We start from the raw sequence: 18,813 nt of genomic DNA, 5'->3' as shown, positions 1-18,813 counted from the left end.
TATTTGATAACGTTCCCCATGGTAGGCTTATGCGGAAAGTGGGATAGTGGGAAATTTGGCCAGTTGGATAGAGAACTGGCTAACCAGTCGAAGTCAGAGAGTGGTGGTAGATTGTAAATATTCAGCCTGGAGCCCAGTTACAAGTGGAGTTCTGCAAGTATCAGTTCTGGGTCCTCTGCTGTTTTGTAATTTTTATTAATGACTTGGAAGAGGGAGTCGAAAGATGGGTCAGTAAATTTGCAGATGATACGAAGATTGGTGGAGTTGTGGATAGTGAGGAGGGCTGTTGTCAGCTGCAAAGGGACTTAGATATGATGCAGAGCTGGGCTGAGGAGTGGCAGATGGAGTTCAACCCAGTCAAGTGTGAGGTTGTCCATTTTGGAGGGACAAATAAGAATGCGGAATACAGGGTTAATGGTAGGGTTCTTAGTAAGGTGGAGGAGCAGAGGGATCTTGGGGTCTATGTTCATAAGTCTTTGAAAGTTGCCACTCAGGTGGATAGAGCTTGTAAGAAGGGCTATGGTGCATTAGTGTTCATTAGCAGAGGGATTGAATTCAAGAGTCGTGAGGTGATGTTGCAGCTGTATAGGACCTTGGTAAGGCCACATTTGGAGTACTGTGTGCAGTTCTGGTCGCCTCATTTTAGGAAAGATGTGGAAGCTTTGGAGAGGGTGCAGAGGAGATTTACTAGGATGTTGCCTGGAATGGAGAATAGGTCGTACGAGGATAGGTTGAGAGAGTGCTAGACCTTTTCTCATTGGAACGGCGAAGGATGAGGGGTGACTTGATAGAGGTTTATAAGATGATCAGGGGAATAGATAGAATAGACAGTCAGAGACTTTTTCCCCGGGTACAATAGAGTGTTACAAGGGGACATAAATTTAAGGTGAAGGGTGGAAGGTATAGGGGGGATGTCAGGGGTAGGTTCTTTATCCAGAGAGTGGTGGGGGCATGGAATGCGCTGCCTGTGGGAGTGGCAGAGTCAGAATCATTGGTGACCTTTAAGCGACAATTGGATAGGTACATGGATAGGTGCTTAATCTCGGACAAATGTTTGGCACAACATCGTGGGCCGAAGGGCCTGTTTTGTGCTGTATTGTTCTATGTTCTATGTTCTATTCTCTTGAGAGTCCATCATCCCCTACATTTTCCAAAACAGTATACTTATTTGAGATGGGGATAGCCACAGAAGAATTCTACCTACCCCTGGAGTTAATCCATCCACCTGGCTGTCACTGTGGCTTTTCTCCCCTCATTTAACTGCCATCCATCACAACCCCATAGCTTTTACAAATACCTAATTGCACCTAACTGCTGCTCTAACTATTGCTCCATGCAATATGATAGGATTCACAACCAAAGACACTTCCTACAGACATAATCATCAACAACATAGAAAAACTAAACTCCTACATCCCACCGGAAAAGCACATCACTCTACTATAGGTCATTTTTGCTCCTTCATAATCTACAGATCTAGAAAATAGCGCTGTCTTTTTGCTCTAAAAAATGGTGCTGCAGGTTAAATTAGTACTTATGGTTTATATTTTTAAAATTTAATCAAGAGACAGATCACAATAAAATGTATAATCAAGAAAGAACCCACTCTACTCACTACTGTAGACTTACAGCAAGGTTACAAGTTAAAAACCATGCACTTATCTATTCCTGTGTTGTGACCTTGTCCTCGCCGGTTCCTCTAAGATCAGCTCTAAATTTCATTGTTTGTTAATTTTTCACAAACGCACTCTGATGTCCAGAGATACATAAACTCAAACAGCAAAGATAGTAACTTGTGTAGACTCACTGCTGTGTCAGTTAGCTGTGTAGGTTTCCTGAAGATGATTGTGGGAGATATATTAACTGGGGGGAAATTTCTTCATTGTCTTTCATAGTTCAGTATTCTCTATTTATCATGACCCTGGAGAAATTATATTGAGGTTAATTTGCAGTGATTTCAGTCTTTATTATGGATCAGACTGTTCATTCCATCTCAGTTTCACAGCTTATCTGAAAGCCAGCCTCTACCAGTGTGGCACTCCTACAGCGTTGCACTGGGAAATGGGTTAGTTTCCATGCTAAGGTCTAATGAGTGGTAGAGTATCTGGTTATTTAGTTCACTGTTGGTCATGGTACCTTACTTCCTGTATTCCAACAATGAAAATGTTTGAAAAAATATTTAATTGGTAACTCAACATTTTGAGGTGCCCTGAGAGTTTATATATGGGCACTGCCATTCTGAACTGTATGAAAATTTGGGGATAAATTAAGATTTGGAGATGCTGGTGTTGGGCTGGGGTGTGCAAAGTTAAAAATCACACAACACCAGGTTATAGTCCAATAGGTTTATTTGGAAGCATTAGCTTTTGGAGCAACGCTCCTTCATCTCCACAACCACCTAATGAAGGAGCGGAGCTCTGAAAGCTAGTGCTTCCAAATAAACCTGTTGGACTGTAACCTGGTGTTGTGTGATTTATAACTGGGAAAAGTCAAGAGTTGGATAATCAGTACTTCTCAATCCAAGTGATATCCACCTCATTTTGAATATTTCAAAATCCTCAAATACTGTCTGTAGTTTGGTTTGCTTTAATGAAGGATAACAAAGCATTGGAGGCAATTCCGAAGAGGTTTATTGATCCATACCTGGAATGAGTGAGTTGTCCTCTGAAGAAAGGCAGTCGGTCTGGCTATATGCCACATGCGTTCAGGAGAATGAGCGGGTGATAGAGGTTTACAAGATCCTAAATCATTTTGACAATGTGAACGCGATATTTCCTCGGGGGCGGAGGTGGTCAGTCCACAACAAGAGGACACTGCTTTCTATTTGGAGGTTGCCTTTTTTAGAACAGAGATGGATGGCTTTGGATCCTCGTGGATGGCTTTGGAACTCCCTGCCTTAGAAGATGGTGGAACTGGGGTCATTAAATAATGGATAAATTCTTGAATAAAAGCATAAATTGCTGGAGAATGTCAGCAGGTCTGTGGAGGGAGAATCAGTTGACATTTCCAGCCCAGTGACCCTACTTCAGAACATTTATTTAGTGGACGGATTCTTGTTAGACAGAGGAATGGGGATGGATAGGAATGTGGAATTGGAAACACAAACAGAGCAGGCAGGATCTTATTGAATGGTTAGCAGGACTGAGGAGCCGGATCGCCTGCTCCTGTACCGTTGCGGGTTTGTTTGTGTGTATGTTGACGGTGGGTTGTGGTCTCACCCAGGTGAAATGACCAGACCAGCTTAAACACTGCCCCCCCCCCCCCCCGCCGAGAGCCGCTTACTCTGGGGCGGTGCGCCACTCTCTGCGCGCAAAGCCAGTGCTTGCCAAAGATCGCTGCAAAAGTCCTGACAACAGGAGACACGCATCCCTTTCCTAAAGTTCAAATGAGCCGCCTGAAGTCAGACCGGGGGTGGGGGGTGGGAGCTTGTGTGGAAACCACAACGCGGCAGGAATAAAAGCCAGCCGGGAACAAAAAAAAACCCAGGAGCGGGAGTGGAACAGGGAGTCCAAGGGGAGTGAGGCTCACAGCTCCCAAACCTGCACAACACACAAATTGATTGGTCTTTATTGTACAGAGTCATCCAGACGTGAGCGTGAGAAAAGGTTCTCATGCGAATCTTCCTTCTCTTACAAGGGAGGCGAAAAGCGCAGAGAGACAGAGTTTGCTTTATTACAGAAACAACACAAAACGAGAACATTCGCGGCTCTGAAACCGCATCGAGTCGGAGTCGGCAGCTTCTGTACATCCCCAACATTCCCCCCTCCCCCCCCCCAAAAGCAGGGTCCAGGGAGAGCTGCAAATGTGTTGCTGGTCAAAGCACAGCAGGCCAGGCAGCATCTCAGGAATAGAGAATTCGATCGCTCTGGATTGTCTGCCTGGCCTAGTCGGCGTATTTCATTCCACAGGTGAATTACATTGGGTTCAATTGCTGCAAGGAATTAGAAAAAAATACAGTCCAGAAGAGGACCGTTCGGCCCACAATGCCTATGCTGGGTGATAGGCACTATCCAGTTGGTTCCAATTGTCTGCAATTCTCGTTGGTCTCCTCCCCCCCACAATTCCCCAACAACACCACTACAGTTTGGGTTTTTGTTCTGGGATGTGGGTATGTTAACATTACCAGCTGTTCAGGTCCACAGCAATTGGAGATGGAAAACAAATCTAATGAGTCAAGTTTAGAGTGGTGCTGGGATCCCTGGTGAAGGGCTCCTGCCCGAAACGTCGATTTTCCTGCTCCTCGGATGCTGCCTGACCTGCTGTGTTTTTCCAGCACCACGCTGATCTTGCCTCTAATCTCCAGCATCCGCAGTCCTCACTTTCGCCTGACAAATCTAATGAACAATTCACAAATGGTGGTCACTCCTATTGCCCTTGAACTTAGTGGTTTGATAGACCCACAAGGCCCAAGAATATTCCCCACTTGCCCTGGATGGGTATTGTGCCAACATCACTCAAGAAGCTTGACACCATCCAGAACAAAGCATCACATCCACCAACATCCAATCCCTCCACCACTGACCCTCAGTGGCGACAATGTGTGTTATCTACAAGATGCACTGCAACGGTTCACCAAGGCTGCTTAGACAACACTTTTCAAACCCACCACCACTTCCATCTAGATAGGACAAGGGCAGCAGGAACACCACCCGCTGCAAGTTCCACACCAAGTCACTCACCATCCTGACTTGGAAATATATCACCGTTCCTTTACAGTCACTGGGTCAAACTCCTGGAAATCCCTTCCTGAGAGCATTGCGGGTCTACCTCCAGGCAACGGTTCAAGGAGGCAGCTCACCCATACTTTCTCAAGGGCAACTAGGGCCGAGTAATAAATGCTGGCCAGCCAATGACACCTACATTCCCTGAATACTGGGAGGCATTGCAGTGGGTGTTGAGTCTGGTGTAGGCCAGAGCAGAGCGAACTGCCTCCCCTAAAGGACCCTGATCAGGAGCAGCGCTCCGAAAGCTTGAACTTCCAAATAAACCTATTGGACTATGACCTGGTGTTGTGTGATTTTTAACTTTTACAAGAGCATCGTTTCTATGATCATCATTGAAGTCAAAGTCTTGTTCCCTGTCTGTACCCGAAATGGTTGTACTTGAATGTTCAGTCAGAAGTGAATCCGTATCTCCATAAACCGGGCTTTTGATTTCTGGCTCATGAACATTACAAACACAGCAGCTTCTCCTCTCGCTCTAACCAGTCTGCATTAGCTGGAAACTTTCCCCTTCACTTCGAGGTGTTTAACTGGAAGGTGTCTCTCGGACACGCGAATCGGACTCGAACACGCGCCGCTGGATGTGTTCAGTCTGAAAAGCTGAAACTGCAAGTGGGAAGTTTGTGAAAGTCGTGGCGTTTCGAATCCCCACTGAGCTGTCACTCTGAGCTCTTTAGGGGTGTGTCCCGGACTAGGGGCAGCAGGAGACTCCTCATTACTCAAACTGAGAAAGGCAAAATGACTGCTGGACCAGAGGGAGCTGACTGATGTTAACCACAGCGTGCAGGGTCTTGTCCGAAGGTTCTGATACCTGGCCACCTGTCTCGGCTTTAAGATGCTGGAAGATGTGATGGGACGTTCTGTAAACATCTTCGAGTAAAAAATGAGGTCTGCAGATGCTGGAGATCACAGCTGCAAATGTGTTGCTGGTCAAAGCACAGCAGGTTAGGCAGCATCTCAGGAATAGCTACCATTTGACTTGCTTCTGGAACAGGTCCAGCACAAACCTGGATATTGAGAAATTGGCTCAATACTAAACCTAATGCCAATGGGGAGCCATTTAAATCAAGGCCCAGGGTTTTTTTTTAAGTATAATCAAAAATAAGACCATGCTGAACAGATCAAAGAAAGTACTGCAGAAACAAAAACAGAAATGGCTGGAAAAGCTCAGCAGGTCTGGCAGCATCTGTGCAGAGAAATCAGAATTAACATTTCTTGTCCAGTGATCCTTCCTCAGAGCTGCGGATGTTGGAGATTTGAAGTGAGCAAAATCAGAGAAATTCAGTCGGTCTGACAGCATCAGTGGAGAACGCAGAAGAGTTGGTATTTCCAGTCCCAGTTCTGAGGGACTCGACATGTTCACTAAGACCATTCTGAAAGCGTTTGATTTCACTCTCATTAACGGGAGCGCATTTCTTATTGTGTTCAAACACAGTAAAATATTCAAACACAACCAAGGGTCCCTGCCAAATACTCACGCACTGTCTATATTCTAGCTCACAGTGTTGTGATCTTCTCGCCATGGCTGTAGCTGGCAGAAGCGAAATGTTTAAATGAAATAACATGTAAGACAGAAATAAACACACCAGAAAAATTCAAATAATCTGAAGATTTATGGCGTCTGAATCCACAGAGTAAGTGTTAGCTTTTCCCAGCGTCCTGAGTGAGAGACAATCAATATATAGTCAAGAGTATTATCCAAATCTGTAAGTAAATATATGTATATGTACACCCGCCGCATATATATGGCCTATATATAGATATCTATATATACTGCTATATATTCTGCATATACATCGATTTAAATATATCTAGCTTGCGCTTACTGTTTATATCTGCGTGCTTCACGTGCCTATATATTTAAAGGCAGTAAAGTTTTTAAACTTAATTTCAAAACAAGTTTGTCCAGTCTGAAGCATTTAGCGCATGACTCTCTCCATGATGCGTACTCGGGAAGTTGGATTCAATGAGTGTAAAGTAGAGGGAGATGGTGATGTAATAGGGTAAGCCAGCAGATAGATATAAATATCGTGGTCAGGGGAGACCGGATGGCTGTACTGTCAGAGGAAGAAGACTTCACAGAGAGAGCTCTCCCCTGACTCCCAAAGTGATCATTTGACGCGGCTTGCACAGTTCAAATAAACTTCCCTGAGCCGCTTCTTCAGAGAGGGGTGCTCCTGATGCAGCCTACAGATGTAAAGAGCAGTTCATAACACACGCTGAGCGTTTCTGCTGCTTTTTTAAATGTGCGCCCAAAATAAAGCGAGAAAGTGGAGCTAGAGTCGAGGTATTTTTAGTGCAATCGATTCCCAACCACGTGTGCACGCGTTGATCAGGATGGTCTGCAAGACAACAGTTCCAGCGGCCTGTTCGCTTCTCCTGCTCCTCCTCGGAGTTACCTCTGGTGTCGTGCGCTCTGCCCCTGTCTCTGGCCAGCCCAACACCACCGTGGAGCGCAGATGGGAGACCCTCTTGTCCCGTTCCATGCCCCGAATCCCCGGGGAGATGAAGGAAATCAGCCGGGACACTGACTATTTACTGGGCATCAAAAGGCTACGGCGGCTTTACTGCAATGTAGGCATCGGGTTTCATCTGCAAGTGTTGTCCGATGGAAGAATAAATGGAACTCACGATGAGAATCGGTACAGTGAGTATTAGCCCATGTACCACTAGACGTTATCATGTGGGAGCGAGCACAGTCTCTGCACACCCCGACAGATATTATACCGCCTTTAGTTCAGATTTAGGTTGGATAGGTTTATTTTCTTTTATAAAAAAATGTCTGGGTATGTTTATTTCCCTGGGACACCAATCGATTTACTGGATATTTCTAATGTAGTGGAGGGAAACTTCATGGTAACACGGGGAGGTAAGAGGCAGTTTGTCAGATAGGAAGAAGTGCCCCTCAATCTGCGCTTAATGCCTCATTACCCTCTAGTTTAGGGTGACTCGGGGTGAGGTGTCCTGTGTTTATTATGCCGTTTGGAGGGGTTACATTAACCACGCTGACTCATTAACATATGCAAATGCGGAGGGCCTCACTGTGTGTTATGTTGTTAAAGCATACACTTCTTGCCAGTTCCTGCCATCCTTGTGCAAACCCATTTCACTAACCGCTCGGAGTGATATTGTATTATTATATTTACATCTTCTTCTCTGATGTGGAAAACGCATCAGGTGGTTGTGACTCCCCTGGACCTGATCGTGTTCAACAGTTCGCTAATCCTGCAGGAGACTTAGTCGCAGGATCAAACGCCTCCGAGCAGCTTGTGGTTTTGTTGTTTTCGTGTTTCGCAATAAAAAAGCAGGAAACAGGTTAACATGTTTTTGTTTTCTCTGCACAGGTCTGTTGGAAATCTCTCCCGTGCGGAGGGGAGTTGTCAGCTTGCTCGGGGTGACCAGCGGCCTCTTTGTGGCTATGAATAGCAAAGGCAAGCTGTACGGATCTGTGAGTAGAAAACCAGTCAGTCTGAGAGACCGCTCCTATCACTCTCTGATCACACGCGAAGGTGTACTCAAGGAGACACTTTGAGGGTCTATTATGTGTGATCTGGCCACAGGACAAGAACCACGTTCTTAAAGAGCGCTGTGTAGATTTTATTGATGTGGAGGTGCCGGTGTTGGACTGGGGTAGACAAGGTCAGAGCCAGGTTATAATCCAACAGGTTTATTTGAAATCACAACTCCGAACGCTTGTCATTTCAAATAAACCTGTTGGACTATAACCTGGTGTCGTGTGACTTCTGACCGTATATTTTATTGTGTGTAGATGGGAGGGGGGGGGGGGGGGGGGGGAGGGGAGGGGGGAGTGTCTGTCGAGTGAAATATAAATCGATGCTGCAGCCTTGGATTTTAGCTCGTCCGTCTTTCAACTGCATTCCATTCTTTGCATTACCACGCTGCACATGCACCTACTGTCCTCCCCAGCGTAAAATAGAATCACTCTTAAGTGGACCACCCAAAATGTACGGTCTTCCCACATCTAGAATAACGGCTTTCTTCCCGTACAGAATTTTGACTTATCAGGCAAGACAACTCTTGCACTATTTTACTTGTCACCTGGGAACATATTCCATTTAACACACCGTGCCATGTCTCACTCCGGAAGTCTCACTCCTCATTATCACCACTCACCTTCCTTGGAACATGCCTCTGTGGTCCCACAGACAACAGGAGACGCTACATGTGATTAAAACAGAAAAGAGCCCGAACAAGAGCAATTTTTAAAAAATGCAAATAACAACACGTTTCAGTTAAACTTGGAGAGCGGCTCTTGAGTTGACCATGAGCTCCACGGTTTACGCTGATGCAATCACAGATAAAGAGAGCTAATGAAGGAATATTGAGACCAAAAAAAAAGCTGGATCTAAACTAGACAGGCAGTGGGCAGGGAGAACGCAGCGAGGCAGGCAGCATCAGGAGGCTGGGAGAACACAGCAAGGCAGGCAGCATCAGGAGGGACAGGCAGGAGGATGGAAGAACACAGCAAGGCAGGCAGCATCAGGAGGGACAGGCAGGAGGCTGGGAGAACACAGCAAGGCAGGCAGCATCAAGAGGGACAGGCAGGAGGATGGGAGAACACAGCAAGCCAAGCAGCATCAGGAAGGACAGGCAGGAGGCTGGGAGAATACAGCAAGCCAGGCAGCATCAAGAGGGACAGGCAGGAGGCTGGGGGAACACAGCAAGGCAGGCAGCATCAGGAGGGACAGGCAGGAGGCTGGGAGAACACAGCAAGCCAGGCAGCATCAGGAGGGACAGGCAGGAGGCTGGGGGAACACAGCAAGGCAGGCAGTATCAGGTGCTGGAGGAGTCAACGTTTCAGGTGTAACCTTTCAGTCTGAAGAAGGGTTATACCTTGCTGTGTTCCCCCATCCTCCTGCCTGTCCCTCCTGATGCTGCCTGGCTTGCTGTGTCCCCCCAGCCTCCTGCCTGTCCCTCCTGATGCTGCCTGCCTTTCCGTGTCCCCCCATCCTCCTGCCTGTCCCTCCTGATGCTGCCTGCCTTGCTGTGTCCCCCCAGCCTCCTGCCTGTCCCTCCTGATGCTGCCTGCCTTTCCGTGTCCCCCCATCCTCCTGCCTGTCCCTCCTGATGCTGCCTGCCTTGCTGTGTCCCCCCATCCTCCTGCCTGTTCCTCCTGATGCTGCCTGGCTTGCTGTGTTCCACCAGCCTCCTGCCTGTCCCTCCTGATGCTGCCTGCCTTGCTGTGTTCTCCCATCCTCCTGCCTGTCCCTCTTGATGCTGCCTGGCTTGCTGTGTTCCCCCATCCTCCTGCCTGTCCCTCCTGATGCTGCCTGCCTTGCTGTGTTCCCCCAGCCTCCTGCCTGTCTCTCCTGATGCTGCCTTGCTTGCTGTGTTCTCCCAGCCTCCTGCCTGTCCCTCCTGATGCTGCCTGCCTTGCTGTGTTCCCCCAGCCTCCTGCCTGTCCCTCCTGATGCTGCCTGCCTTACTGTGTTCCCCCAGCCTCCTGCCTGTCCCTCCTGATGCTGCCTGCCTTGCTGTGTTCCCCCATCCTCCTGCCTGTCCCTCCTGATGCTGCCTGCCTTGCTGTGTTCCCCCAGCCTCCTGCTTGTCTACCTTGGATCCAGCATCTGCAGCTTTTTTTTTGGGTCTCTGAGCAAATATTGAGAGCCAGTGTTAAGGGCTTACAACACGAACTAACAACTCTCCAGGTAGACTTCAAAGGCGCACTGCCATGCTCTGGGGAAAATGACGAGGTCTCTGGGTCCCTGATAAATACAGACCAATCAACTGCCCAGAAACGTTCACTGCATTTCTGAAATAAAGGTGCACTGTGATAGCTAACCTCAACAATGTAAGGCAAGGTCATAAGAAATTACAGGTTACAAAGTGTTGGTAAAAACCTGGTCAGAAGTCACACGACACGAGCTAATACTCCAACAGGTTTATTTGAAATCACACGCGTTCGGAACAGTTGTGATTTCAAATCAATTGTTGGGCTATAACCTGATGTCGTGTGATTTCTGACCTTGTCTACCCCAGTCCAACACCGGAACCTCTCCATCTCGGTAAAACCCTGCGGTGCATTGGTCGGTGTGGCATTACTTCGTGCGTAAACTTCCGAGTACAAACTTCCGCGTGTACACACTGGGAGAGTAAATGCATTGGGCATCCGTGGTTTTGCAATAGTAGATTAAGCAGCCACAAAAAGTCCCACTAAGGACTGTCTTCTTACGTTCCAGACATACTACAATGACGAATGCAAATTCAACGAGATACTGCTACCCAATCATTATAACGCCTACGAGTCCAACGCATACCCAACCATGTACATGGCGTTAAGCAAGAACGGCAAAGCAAAGAAGGGGAACAAAGTGACTCCGATCATGACCATGACTCATTTTCTACCTAGAATCTGAGAGGGGCTCACCTCAGAACTTACCTCAGCAGGGAGGGACTAATTGTAGGTTGGAGTCTCAACCACGGTCGGTGCACTTTCAGGAGAGTTTTATGCAAGAGGAGTAGGTGTATCATATATTTAAATTAATTGTGACTAAATATTTAAGGATGTATATTTTGCCCAGAATGTTTATTTATAGTTGTACTGGTTTTCTATTTCTGCAAACGCTGTGCAAGGAAATATACAAATGTGATGCCTCGTTTGCTTTAGACTTTGTCACAGGTGTGCTTGTCATGTTTAAAGTTGTGAAACTGAATTCCTTTATGCAATGGGTTTGCACTGGTGTAATGGAGATTCGTGTTGTGTTGGTTTTTAATGAATCGTTTGTCATGGCACAGAGTCTTAGTCTTCATCCATGAGGTTTGGTAAATCTGTTCATTTTTACATATCTGCTTGTGACAATGCTTGGTATCTGACCTCCGTTGTGTGGTGTTTCTGTGTAATTTCAATGGAATCTGTCTACTCCTGCTGTGGAAAGTACAGTGTTGAAGTCCTAACCCTCAAATCTGTTTTTAGATCTGCTGCTGCTGAACTTTGAACTCTCCTGCAGTCAATCTTTGTCAGATCTTCAGGTCAGAAGCTATCCTTAACCTACCTACAGGCTTCAACATTTTAGTAAGTGCCCAGATGCTTCAAAGGAGTATTTTCAATCCTATTTATGGCACGTCAAAGAACAAGTTGATTTGGACCCAGTTTGTATCGTTAATATACCTCACGGGCACTAAATAGTTCTTCTTTTAACAACCCACATGAATAAAGATACCAAGGCATCTGCAATGAATTTGGGCAAGATTTAACTTTGTGGAGGAGATGTAAAAAGCTGCTGCTTTCTTGTAGATTTCCATTCCTACAATCAAATAATTATCTACCTCATCTTAAGAACCCCGAATAAAACAAAGGTATAGTCTCCTCCCAAAAGCGGCATAGTAATTCAAGCCTGCGAGTTTGCCCCTGACATAATGGCGGTGATCTTAAGTCAACATACTACCATATGTAGCCAAGGGTAGCCAGTGGGGCGTCTATTGCATCCTAGTTGAGCCTTGTCACGTTTGAGCTATCTTTACCCAGCGATTTACTTTTAGTACGGATAATCATGGTGAAAATATTTGCAGACAGCTGTTAGACTGCACTATATGGTCATTGCGTAACCCTATATTTTCTTTATATATTTTTTTCAAACCGAACCTCCGCCTTCCAAGCAAAAGAAAACAGCAGCACATTTTACTCAAACAATACGTTTGGGGGTGAGTGGGGTGGGGAGGGCGGTTGGTAACTGGTGTTGAAAAGAACAACCCCCCTTTCAAAGTTTCAACTCAAATAAAGAGACAAATGTTGCCCATTCATGCGTGGATTTGAAGGTCCAGTTAGATGGTTCAAATGGGAGCTGTCACAAAAGTGCAGAGAGAGATTCTGAAGTCCTTCATTAAACAACTTCTGCCCTGCTCCTTGCTGCTATGGGGAGGATGGGGAGGAAAGTGGAAAGCCCTAACTCCTGGGTTTGACTCTCCATCGATCCGGCAGCAACAGAAAGTTCAGTTCAGTTTTCAACATTCCTTTTAATAAGCTGCTACTTGGTGTTTTCTAGAACTTTTAAGGGTCCTCAATGTTTTAGTGAGGGTGAGCTGCTGGAAGGACGGTACTCAAATCCAAAATGAGACCGGCAAAAATCTTACCAGGACGAGGTTAACTCTTTCCGCCTGTGTTTTTTTATATAAATTGAAATATCTCCATTTCTGGTCGTCAGCTTTGTCTTCAGTGGGGTTAGTGTGTCAATGTTTGGTGAGTGAATTACTGGTGTTTTATATTCGTTCCGATAATCTGTATAATTTGAATCATTGTCATCATCCTGAGGCGTAAATATCTGTTCCTTGTTTTGGGCATGTAGAGTCACCAGTTTCCTTAATTTGGCATTAAATTAAATGTGCATTTTTCACTGGCACAGCACATGTAAGTCTAAAGTTCAAATTATTACTGAAACATTGGGGGTGGGAATCTTGCAGGATTCACCAGCAATGAATAACAATAAGGAAGTCAAAAATATACACAGGAATCTGAAATGGAAGGAAAATAGAATCTACTGGAAGTACACAACAGGTGAGAAAGACAAATAATTTGTTGGGGAGAGACTTTGCCAGACAGTTTTCAATTCAAAACTTAATTTATGTCACTTTCACATCAATATTCAGTTTGTCTAATTTTTTAACAGAAATATTTAGTGTACAGCTTTTGTTTTCAGTCAGTATAGCATTCTGATAATATTCCCAAGCAAATTACACTCAGTACAATATATCTACATCTGTTACAGCCTGTAAGAAGCTCGCTGAACCCAAATGTTAGTGAAAACCTATGCATTTCTATTAACTAATACTCCACTTCCAATTTGCTATCTTATACGAAGTCAAGGTTAGTACAGCATTTGAAATGCAATGAGACAGTGAGAAGACAGTCAGTTGAACTTGTTAGGCTGACTAGTTGCCTTGAAGGTCCCTGTTAATTATGCCTTGGGATGTACAGACACTGAGATTTTAGAATATTACTTGATATGGTTGTCAAATAATATTTAAGCTTTAAATTTTGTTGGAATGTGCCTGTAGTTTTATACAGCTGATGTTTAATATTGTATATGTATGTGCCGTGCACATTGAAAGGAATTATATAAATGAAAGCTTATCTTTTACCTGTGCCAGTGTATGAATTAAAAAGTAATTTTAATGTATTTTCTGAAATTGTGTTGTTATTGATACAACTAACATGAACTGATTTTAAGCACAATCTTGAAATGTTGGTGCAAAGAGGGAAAAGAACTAAATGGATGAATCACATAAAAATGATTCTCCAGGTTTCTATGTGTTATCACATTTTCCTGTTATAACTATCATGGATTCTGATCACTGTGGCACCGTGGAGACATGGAGACTCTGGAGACAGTACTGAAAATAACCATGAGACTGATTTTCAACATCAGAAGATGGGATCATGAGGAAAGAATGTTAAACTTGGAATTTTTCAGCTTTGAAAGAATGAAGTCTGATCTTACACAGGTCAATAAAGGTAGAAAATAACATATAAGATGTAAATCTGGGCACTAAATTAAACCATGATAGAAAGAAAAGTGGACAGAGAAATTTTAGTTTCTCTGACCTATCATTGCATTGTCACTGGTGACAATTAATACTACATAATTCTTTTCAGAAAAACCACAGAGTGCATGATAATACAATACAGTTGAAATATCTGTATAGATCTTTTAGCTTGTACCCCCCACACTCCCTCCGGTAAGCATTATTTTGTCTCAGAAGTATTGATTGGCTCAGTTATAAAATCATAGAGTCATACAGCATGGAAATAGACCCCTCGGTCCAACCAGTTCATGCCAAACATAATCCCAAACTGAACTAGTCCCACTTGCCTTTCCAAACCTTTCTTATTCATGTATTTATAAAATGTCTTTTAAAAATTATAATTGTACCCACATTCAACACTTTCTCAGGAAATTAATTCCACACACGAACCTCTGTGTAAAAAAATTCTCTCATGTCTTTTTTAAATCTCTCTCCTCTCACCTTAAAAATGTGTCCCCTAATCTTGAAATCCTCCATCCAAGGGAAAGGACAACAACCATTAACTCTATCTGTACCTCTCCTTATTTTACAAACTGTCAATCAGATTGTCTCTCAACTTCCTATGCTCAAGTGAAGAAAGTCCCAGCCTATCTAGCCTTTGTTTATTACTCTAACCATCCCTATCTGGCAACATACTGGTAAATCTGTTCTAGACCCTCTCCAGCTTAATAATATCCTTCCAATAACTGGGCGACCAGCACTGGACACAGTATTCCAGAAGAGGCCCGTAAACCTCAACATGTTTTTCTAACTCCTATACTCAAGGGACTGAGCAATGAAGACAAGTGTGCCAAATGCCTTTTTACCCACCCTGTCTATATATGATGCAAACTTCAAAGAATTATGTACCTTCAACCCTAAGTCCTCTGTTCAACAACACTGCCCAAGGCCCTACCATTAATTGTATAAGCCTACCCTTTTTTGTAGGACCAAAGTGCAATACATCAATTTATTCAGATTGAACTCCAGGTGCCATTGTTTCAGCCCATTGGCCCATTTGATCAAGATTTCTTCGTAATCTTAGAAAACCTTTTTCACTGTCTACAATACCACCAAGTTTGGTGTCATCTGCAAACTTACTAACCATGCCTTCCATTTACATAATCCAAATCATTTACATAAATGACAAACAAAAGAGGACCCAGAACTGATCCCTGTGGAACCCCCCTGGTCACAGGCCTCCAGTCCAAAAAGCAACACTTCACCATTACTCTATCTCCTGCTGTTAAACCATTATATAGTCAATTGGCAAGCTCACCCTGAATCCCATGTGACCTAACTTCACTAATTAATCTACAATGGAGTTCAAAAATGTGACAGTGGAAAAGCACAGCAGGAGGCAACATTCTGAAGGTCTTATGCCCGAAATGTTGACTCTCCTGCTCCTTGGATGCTGCCTGAACTGCTGTGCTTTTCCAGTGCCACGCTTTTTGACACTAATTAGTCTACCATGCAGAAACTTGTCAAAGGCTTTACTAGAATCCAAATAAACAAAGTCTACTGCTCTGTCATCAATCTGTTTGGTAACTTCCTCAAAAACACTCAACCCAGTTTGTGAGACACGATTTTCCCCATACAAAAACATGCTGGCCATCCTTGATCAATTTTTGCCTCCCTTTGTTGGAGTGTGGGACAGATTAATGCCACTGATATTCACATTCTTCAATGGTCTTATCCACTATCTCCAGTTGCCAGCTGCAATGCCATTCCTCTGTAATATCCCCAAGTCTGACCAGTTTTCAAGACTTCGGTGCTTCTGTAATTCTCACATCACATGCTTTCCCCATACCAGGAGGTCTTCTTACCTTGCCCTACCCTTGTGGTTGAATATAAAATCATGATATGATGCATAGAAGTAGGGCATTAAGCCCATCAATTTTCCTCAACCGTTCAATGAGATTATGACTGATCAAAATAACTCTCCTACCTACTCACCAATCATATTGAAAATTATTGCATGCACTATTCAAAAAAACCTATATGACTGGGTTTGGTTTTATTATTGAGCTGGTGCTTTAACCATTCCACTGTGAACAAAACTGTGAGTTAGATTCTAAACAATGATTAAAGCAATCTGATGAGTAGTAATGCTCATCTCCAGGGAAAGCACAGGTATGCAGAATAATGCAGTTTCTTAACTACATTAATTTATATTACTAACTTCAAATGCTGCAGTTCAACTGGGAGGAAGAAATCAGACACTTGTAAAGAGTAAACAACATTTTGCACCTACTTATTTACTCTTCCATCCACAGTTTCACATCCACTTTGATGTCCTAATTCCCAATAAAATCATTATTCTTTCTTGATCTCATTTTTGTTGTTCTCACAAAAGGGTCCCATCTCCACTCCCCTAAAGTCAAAAGTCACAGTCTTGAAAGGATTTGGTTGGCAGCTGGTTTAACCATTTGTTTGTCAGATCCGGCCAAATCATTTGAAAAACTCGGGTCATTTTCTCATTTGTGAAAACTATTGATTATTCCAGGATCATCCTGGGTTTCACTGATAATCCCTGGCTCCTTTCCTGTATTGAGGTGCAGCAGGTCAGGCAGCATCCAAGGAACAGGAGATTCGACGTTTCGGGCATAAGCCCTTCCTCATTCCTGATGAAGGGCTTATGCCCGAAACGTCGAATCTCCTGTTCCTTGGATGCTGCCTGACCTGCTGCGCTTTAACCAGCAACACATTTTCAGCTCTTATCTCCAGCATCTGCAGACCTCACCTTTTACTCCTTTCCTGTATTGCAGACTATCTTCTTAATGTACTTTCTCTTGTTCCCTCCCCCTCACCTCCAACAACAAAAATATAAAGAGCTGATGGATGACCAGATGCCTCTACCATGCTATTTGTTTACACTCGCCCACCCCACTAAACTCCCTTTAATGATCTGCTCTGCCTTACCCCTGAACTCACAGGTTTATCATAGAATTCCTACAGTATGGTAACAGGCCATTTGGCCCAGCAAGTCCACACCGACTCTTGGAAGATGAAACCACCCAGATCCATTTGCACACCCTGTTACTCAATATTTACCCTGGACTAATGTATTTAACTTACACATCCCTGAACACTATGGTCAATTTAGCATGGCCAACTCATCTAACCTGCAAATCTTTGGATTGTGGGAGGAAACTGGAGCACCCGGAGGAAACCCACGCAGACACGGGAAGAATATGCAAACTCCACACAGACAGGTGCCTGAGGCTAGAATCAAACCCAGGTCCCTGGCGCTGTGAGGCAGCAGTGTTAACCACTGAGCCATTGTGCCATTCCTGCTGTCTCTCCTATGAGCCCTCATTACCTCTCGGTGTTCATCATTTTCATGGCACCCACTTTCTGTTTTTTGAAGCAATTCCCATTAAATTTCTGGTCACCCAATGTCCCTTTCTAGTCCCCACGGTAGTCAATGTTTCAAACAGTTCACTCTGTCTGTGTAAAAGCAAAATACTGCACATGCAGAAAATCTGAAATAAAAATAGAAAGTGCCAGGATTTCAGTGAGTCTCTCTCTCTCACTGCACCCCCCAGGTCATCTCCTCTGCACAGAAACTCTTCAGCCACGTTCTCAAACAGACTCGCTACCACAGCCACATCTCCTTCCTCAGCACCTGCCTACGGAACCGACTGATCCCACACGGACTCCGAACTACATTCTGACCAACAAAATTTGGACTCAGCCAGGACAACCTGCCAGTTTCCTCATTTCCCCTCCCCCCACCTTGTCTCAGTCGGTTCCCTCAACTCAGCACCGCCCTCCTAACCTGCAATCTTCTTCCTGACCTCTCCGCCCCCACCCCACTCCGGCCTATCACCCTCACCTTGACCTCCTTCCACCTATCACATCTCCATCGCCCCTTCCCCAAGTCCCTCCTCCCTACCTTTTATCTTAGCCTGCTTGGCACACTCTCCTCATTCCTAATGAAGGGCTTATGCCCGAAACGTCGAATTTCCTATTCCTTGGATGCTGCCTAACCTGCTGTGCTTTAACCAGCGACACATTTTCAGCAAACTCAACAATCTGGCAGCATCTATGGTGAGAGTAACAGAGTAAAGATTTGAGTACAATATGTCTCTTCTTGTGAAGAAGAAGAAGATGCGTTCTGAAGAAGAATCATATTGCACTTGAAAATTTAAATCTGTTTCTCTCCACTGATGCTGTCTGACCTGTTGACTCTCTCTTCAGGTGTTGTTCTGCTTTAAACTTGCTCTTTGCCTAAAAAAAACACCCTTTGACCATATCATCTTTCCAAACTGCCATCCTTTCTCCAACCTGTCTTTTGTCTCTAAAGTCCTTGAACAAAGCTTCCCAAATACTTTGATTTTTCCTTGAACTCCACATTGGAAACCATCCAAATAGTTTCACACATTCCACACACGGAAGTTGCTTAGATCAAGGTCACAAACAATATCAAACGTGCCAGTGACAAATATCCACTCTCCCTTTTGTACTTCCTGTCCTATCTGCAGTCATTGACATGGCCGATAACACACTCTCCCTCCAGCACCTTTGCACCATCACCCAACTCTCACATGTGCGCTTTCCTATCTGCCTA

General features: G+C 44.5%; 1 protein-coding gene across 1 annotated transcript; it reads left to right on the top strand.

The window, feature by feature from the left end:
• Window positions 1-7,058: 7,058 nt before the first annotated feature.
• Window positions 7,059-11,098, top strand: fgf4 (fibroblast growth factor 4). The gene is made up of 3 exons (XM_060838626.1): window positions 7,059-7,368; window positions 8,066-8,169; window positions 10,922-11,098. Exons 1-3 carry the CDS (start codon window positions 7,059-7,061, stop codon window positions 11,096-11,098), a joined length of 591 nt encoding a protein of 196 aa, XP_060694609.1.
• Window positions 11,099-18,813: the final 7,715 nt, after the last annotated feature.

This window comes from Hemiscyllium ocellatum, chromosome 18, assembly GCF_020745735.1.
Source record: "Hemiscyllium ocellatum isolate sHemOce1 chromosome 18, sHemOce1.pat.X.cur, whole genome shotgun sequence".
NCBI classification, from domain to species: Eukaryota; Metazoa; Chordata; class Chondrichthyes; order Orectolobiformes; family Hemiscylliidae; genus Hemiscyllium; species Hemiscyllium ocellatum.
This window is presented reverse-complemented; position numbering and strand designations above follow the sequence as displayed.

Bases quoted from the DNA above. Each gene is read 5' to 3' on its own strand.
- fgf4 (XM_060838626.1), top strand. From the start codon at position 7,059: ATGGTCTGCAAGACAACAGTTCCAGCGGCCTGTTCGCTTCTCCTGCTC. The intron at 7,369-8,065 runs GTGAGTATTAGC...TTCTCTGCACAG, and splicing joins TCACGATGAGAATCGGTACA to GTCTGTTGGAAATCTCTCCC. The intron at 8,170-10,921 runs GTGAGTAGAAAA...CTTACGTTCCAG, and splicing joins AAGGCAAGCTGTACGGATCT to ACATACTACAATGACGAATG.